The 6,592-nt window shown below is 43.9% G+C and overlaps 1 protein-coding gene across 3 annotated transcripts in view; it reads left to right on the top strand.

Annotated features, from left to right (window-relative positions):
- The first annotated feature begins 3 nt into the window (after nt 1-3).
- ERMP1 (endoplasmic reticulum metallopeptidase 1) overlaps nt 4-6,592 on the top strand; it is a 54,479-nt gene continuing 47,890 nt past the window's right edge. Inside the window, exons 1-2 of one of the 3 annotated variants that reach the window (XM_030810393.1) lie at nt 4-419; nt 2,109-2,410. In XM_030810393.1, coding sequence (XP_030666253.1) covers nt 85-419; nt 2,109-2,410 — 637 coding nt within the window. In that variant the 5' untranslated portion in view covers nt 4-84. The remainder of the gene's footprint in view (nt 420-2,108; nt 2,411-6,592) is intronic. The other 2 variants (XR_004029632.1, XR_004029626.1) reach the window with 2 other exon arrangements.

Genomic DNA, 6,592 nt, shown 5'->3' with positions numbered 1-6,592 from the left:
AGGCGCTGCGGCAGCGACGGCGGCGTCGGCGGCCGGGGCTGTAGCGCGCTGGGGCGGTTGAGCTGGCAGCTGAGGCTCGTGGCCATGGAGTGGGGTTCTGAGTCGGCTGCTGTGAGGCGGCACCGCGTCGGAGGAGAGCGTCGGGAGGGACCGGCGGCCGCACCACCGCCGGAGAGGGAGGCCCGAGCGCAGGAGCCTCTGGTGGATGGGTGCGGCGGCGGGAGGACGCGGAAGAGGAGCCCCGAGGGTAGCGGCGGCGCGAGCAGGGGCGCGGGGACCGGGCTGTCTGAGGCGCGCGCCGCGCTGGGGCTCGCGCTCTACCTCCTCGCGCTGCGGACGCTGGTGCAGCTCTCGCTGCAGCAGCTCGTGCTACGCGGGGCCCCTGGACACCGCGGGGAGTTCGACGCGCTCCAAGCCAGGTACCGGCCGCTCCCTCCTGGCACGGCCCGCGCGTCCGTTTGCGTCTTCTGCCCAGGCCCCGGGGCACCGCACCTGTGTGCACCCGCCCCTGCCGGACCGCCGGGACTCGCTGACCCCTTCCAGGCTGCACGTGGGGTGGGGTGACCCTGCTTGTCCTTCTTCTGGGGTCTGAATTGCCGGGACTTGGGGCTTGCCTGTCCCCCGTTAAGCTCGTGGTACAGATTGGGGTTGCCAGGTAGATTGAACCCGCTTTCCACTGTCTGCCCTTCGTGCAGTTGGTTGGTTGTGAGTCATCTCCCCATATTCTGGAACAGCTTCCGCTTTTTACCTTGCTTAGCTCTTCTGCTTTCCAGATGGAAATTTGCGTACCTAGACTGTTGTATAAATTCGCTTTGGGGGCGGGGAGTGTTGGAAGGAGCCAGTGCACTGTTCTAACTTTCTGAGGGTTACAGCCTCCAAATCTGAAGGCTACAGAAGCTCTTTCTGGAACACCGCCCAGTGAAAGTTTGGTATGCAGTCTGATAAGTTCTCAGATCCCTGCAGTTTGTCTTTAGGCCCCTTGGATTAGTGACTGTGTAAGATTTGACTTTTTTTTCTTTTAAGACCTTTAAGAATGCTAGGAAAGGTGATTAAGTCAAAGATGATGTAACCCAGGTGTGTCTAAGTCAAAGATGTTGTAACCCAGGTGTGTCAAAGCTCATGAAATATTAAGCTGGCGTCAAGTTTTCAACAGCTGCTGTGTTCTAAAAAGTTTTTCCTAGAATGCAAAGTGTTGCAAGATTATTAAGGACTTTCTGAAACGCCTCCTACCCCCACTTCCAGCTTCCCCACTTGGAATGCAGTGAAAAGACAAAAAAAGTTTTGTTTTAATTAGGGATACAGTTGGTTTTGGCCTGAACTGAAGTCATTAGACCTTGGGTGTATGCTAAGAGGGCTGGGTCCATCAAAAGTTTTTTTTCCCCCCCTTATTTAATCTCTTGACTTGATTATTTTTGCTCATTGGTTTCTGCTACTTAAAGTCATTCACCCAGAATCTGTAACCTTCGGGAGTGTGCACAGTGACGTTATATTCTATCCTGCTTAGTCTTTAGCTTTTTTTTTTTCTTTTTTTTGAGACAGGGCCTGGCTTTGTCGCCCAGGCTGGAGTGCAGTGGCTCCATCGCGGGTCTGTAGCCTCCACCTCCCAGGTTCAAGCAGTCCTCCCACTTCAGCCTCCTGAGTAGCTGGGACTACAGGCGGATAGTAGTCTACATCTGGCTACTTTTTGTATTTTTAGAAGAGATGGGGTTTCACCACGTTGCCCAGGCTGGTCTCAAACTCCTGAGCTCAAGCAATCCACCCGCCTCAGCCTCTGAAAGTCCTGGGATTGCAGGCGTGAGCCACCGTGCCTTGCCAGTGGGCACACATTTTGAATACATCCTAGTCCTTGTATTGGTTTGATATGGGGAGAAGTTGGGAGTGGGATGGTGGAGAAAACTGAAGGGGTCAACTCGTGGGAGGCAAAAATAAAAATATGGAACTTTATAAGTGATGTTTACTTGGTGTCTGAAATAATGAAAGGCGGTCCTTTTTATGCAGGCCAAAGAACTAAACTTTTTTGGGGAGGAAGGGGTGTGTAGTGGAAAAGTTACCCATGCTAAGTGTCAATTTTAACTACAAACCTTTGTTATTCTTTTGGTCACTTCCAGGGATTATCTTGAACACATAACCTCCATTGGCCCCAGGACTACAGGAAGTCCAGAAAATGAAATTCTGACCGTGCACTACCTTTTGGAACAGATTAAACTGATTGAAGTGCAAAGCAACAGCCTGCATAAGATTTCAGTAGATGTACAACGGCCCACAGGCTCTTTTAGCATTGATTTCTTGGGAGGTTTTACAAGCTATTATGACAACATCACCAATGTTGTGGTAAAGCTGGAACCCAGAGATGGAGCCCAGCATGCTGTCTTGGCTAATTGTCATTTTGACTCGGTAGCAAACTCACCAGGTATGTACCTGTTTTTTGGTCATTTGGAAGTTGTCACAGCCCAGAAAGTTTATTAACATAACCCCAAGCTACTTGGGCAATTGTGGGGACCATTTTCTTGGGCAAACCTTTTTTCTTTGTGATGGAAAGCAGGATAATTAGGATAGTGTCATTTACTTTAGGATCTAACCATTCTGTCTTCTCTTAAGTGCTTTATTAATATTATTTTTTGGTATTAATGCCAGCAGCCCAGTGATAAGACTTGGAATGTTTCTGGTAGACTGAAGCAGCTTTCTCAATGTTACCAGTGTGTGTGTCCTTGTGTCCTGGAGTTAGGTTCTGACACTTAAAAAGTGTTTTACTCAGCTGGGTGTTATACTAGGCTTCCGGGATACCAGAAAAGGAAAGTCCCTGCCTTCAAGGGTTGCTGCATGGTTTTAGAGCAGGGGTGTCCAATCTTTTGGCTGCCCTGGGCCACACTGGAAGAAGAATTGTCATGGGCCACACATAATATACACTAATGATGGCTGATGAGCTTAAAACAAAATCTCATGTTTTAAGAAAGTTTACAAATTTGTATTGGGCTGCATTCAAAGCTGTCCTGGGCTGCGGGTTGGCAGCTATCTCTTCTAGCAGATTCTGTTGACCTATAAAGTGAGAATTTTGCTTCACTGAGGGTGCCATACTGTTTAAGTACCTAGTTAATGTGTAAATCTTTCTCTGAAAATAATTTGGCAAAATAAGAATACTTGCATTTAGGACAGTGCCTGACGCAGTGAATATTTGTCAAATGAATGGGAATCCCCTAAATTGAACTTCCATTTATTAAAATATTTATTCTTCAGAAAATTGTATTCAGTGGTTAAAGGGATTGTAAATAGGGATAGAAAATAGCATTTACAATGGCATAGCATTTTAGTGGTAGACGAGACCTGAGATGGCATCTGGCTCAACCCCTCATTTGATACAGGGGTAAATTTATCTGGTCATCACTGATAAGAGACAAAACTAGGATAAGATGCTGGATTTCCTGGCCAGTCAGTTCTTTCAGCTACGTTTGGAAGGAAAAAGAATATTAGGGTGTAATTAATACTCCCTTTTGCAAATTGTTTAACTTCTTAGTTTCTCATCTGTGTAATGGAGAAAATAATAGTACTTTCCTAATAGTGTTGCTTGGAGGATTAAAAAAAGGTAAAACACTAAAATAGTACCTGGCATGGAAAGTGATTTTTAAAAGTTTCTATTAACTCTTATGTAATATTAACACTTCTAGATTACTCGAACTTACAGCAGGCCAAATTTGAACATCTAGAGTTATACAAAATTTAAGTAAAATTTCTTTGCTTGATAAAATGATTCATATTAGAATATCTTCATTTAGAAAGCTTGACAATTGCATTTAGAATGTAACTTGCATTTTCAAAAATCAGTATACACACATTTGTTAAATAAGCCAGAAGTACCTTCATGGGCTGCTGGGGTAACCAGTGGTTTAGTGTTTTTTGTTTTTTTTTTTGGGTGGGGGGCCAAGTGTCACTCTGTCACCAGGCTGGCGTGCCGTGGCACAATCTTGGCTCACTGCATCCTCTGCTTCCCGGGTTCAAGCGATTCTCCTGCTGTGCCACCACACTCGGCTGATTTTTTTTGTATTTTTGGCAGCAACAGGGTTTCACCATGTTGGCCAGGCTGGTCTTGAACTCCTGACTTCAAGTGATCCGCCTGCCTCAGTCTCCCAAATTTCTGAGATTGTGGGTGTGAGCCACTATGCCTGGCCACCAGTGGTTTTTTTTTATGTACGTTTCAAAGCAGTAATAAATGTTACTCTTTGTCCACTATTATGATGCTTAAATTCTGGGAAGGGGCAAATAAACACCATGGTTGCTTAAGAACATTATATAAGAAGGCTGTATGTACAAGAATTAGCAGCAAATGTAGGGACAAAAGAAAAAAGTTTCCCCTCTATCCTTCATAGTTCTTAGCTGAGTGGACCCCTGTAACAAAAGACAGGCTAAAAAGAGAAAAACCAAATAGAAGTTTATTAACACTTGCACTTCATGTACATGGGAGATACTCAAGGAAAATGAGTACATCTCAAAGAGGTGGCTTAGAAATCTGGCTTATGTAGCATCTTCAACCAAACAATACATTTTTAGAGAAGTGACAAAGGAAAAGCACCTTGAGTCTCGAGGAGTGGCAAATTGTAGGAAGGCAAATAAATGGTAGAGAAAGGTTAGTTAGTAAAGTGTTATATAGATTCCTTTTGTGCTGTCGCCAGGCCACCAAAAGTTTACAGTTGTCTTTCGTGATCAGCCTTTGTACTTCCTGGTGGAGAGGGGAAGTGGGGACACCTTGGTAAATGTATATCCTGCTTTTAGGCAAACAAGGGGAGGGCAGAGAGCTTTTCTGTATAGTACCTGCTTCTCAGTTGCCTTCAGCTCAAAATAATCCGTATGTCAAAGTGACATATTTTGGAGTGCATAATCAGTTACTCTTTACAAACGTAGTACTAAATGTTACAAATTGTATATGTGGAGTCTAATAATTAAAGGCCAGCATTTTTGTGAGCCATTAGAACCCACTTTTTATTATTATGTTTTAAATAATAGAGACAGGTTTTCACTTTGTTGCCCAGGCTGGTCTTGAACTCCTTAAGTGATTATTCTACCTCATCCTCCCAAAGTGCTGGGATTACAGGTGGGGGCCACTGTGCCTGGCCTAGAACCTACATTCGTTCATTCATTCATGTATTCATTTATTTATGAGACGGAGTCTCACTCTGTCGCCCAGGCTAGAGTGCAGTGGCTTGATCTCGGCTCATTGCAAGCTCTGCCTCCCGGGTTCACGCCATTCTCTTGCCTCAGCCTCCCGAGTAGTTGGGACTACCGACGCCCACCACCACGCCTTGTGAATTTTTTTTTTTTTTGAGATGGAGTCTCACTCTCGCCCAGGCCAGACTGCAGTGGCACTATCTCTGCTCACTGCAACCTCCGCCTCCCGGGTTCACGCCATTCTCCTGCCTCAGCCTCGCTAATTTTTTCTTAGTAGAGATGGGGTTTCACCGTGTTAGCCATGATGGTCTCAATCTCCTGACCTCGTGATCCACCTGTCTTGGCCTCCCAAATGCTGGGATTACAGGCGTGAGCCACTGCGCCTGGCCCTAGAATCTACTTTTAACTAAAATTTTATAGGAATACCCTTAGCAACAATCTCAAGGAAATTTCTGTCAATAATAAATTGTTAAAAATAGTGTTTCACACATTCATCAAATAGACCAAGCTTGTCCAAACTGCAGTCCTGGGTAGCTTTGAATGTGGCCCAATACAAATTCATAAACTTTCTCAAAACATGATATATTTTTTTCAATTTTTATTTTATTTTATTTTATTTTTTAACTCATCAGTGATTGTTAGTGTTAGCGCTTTTATATGTGGCCCAAGACAATTCTTCTCTTAATGTGGCCCATGGAAGCCAAAAGATTGGACACCCCTGAAATAGACTATCACCTAAATCCTTTTAGTGGGTGGCCTAATTGAAGCACTTCTTTTTTCTTTTTAAGTTCTCATCTGTGTATCTAGGACTCAGGAATTGATACCAGTTAGGAGTAATGTTATCCACAGAGAAGCCTTAATTATCTTCTTGAGTTTGCTGTGTGGTTCCAGGTCGTTGGTAGAAGAGGCATTGAGTTATTTTGGGGGTGGCTTCAATTTCAAGGTTAATTCTAAATGGAAAGGGATGTCAGTTAACCACCTAGCCCTTGTAGATACTGTCCTCTTAACTTTCCTTCCCTTTCTTAAGGATATTTGACCCTTCTGTAGTTCTCTTTTAATGCACCAGAACCATTAAAATAAGGGAAGCTGAATGGACAATTTAACTTTTTAATCAACCCTGTATAGATACCTTTGAATTTCCCCTTCTTTTTGAATAAAGAAACATTTTATTGATTGCTTTCTATTTTAAAGTAACTCACAGTGTCAAATTAAAAAAAAGGGTTTATTTCATTAGGTTTTTGGAAGTGACACTTTTTGCTAATAGCAGCATTTTCTATTGGATAGTAATTAAATGATTATTATTTTGTTTCACTTCGATTGAAATACAAACCAGTAATCACCACCAAGACAAGTCTGGTTAATAGGTAGTTTCTTCTTAAGTAGGAATGGGGTCTGGAATTTAACAGAGCCCAAATAAGCATTTTAATTTTAGCTA

The sequence above is a fragment of the Nomascus leucogenys genome, chromosome 1a (genome assembly GCF_006542625.1).
Source record: "Nomascus leucogenys isolate Asia chromosome 1a, Asia_NLE_v1, whole genome shotgun sequence".
Classification (NCBI taxonomy): Eukaryota; Metazoa; Chordata; class Mammalia; order Primates; family Hylobatidae; genus Nomascus; species Nomascus leucogenys.
The sequence above is the reverse complement of the archived record's forward strand: the minus strand, read 5'-3'. Positions and strand labels throughout refer to the sequence as shown.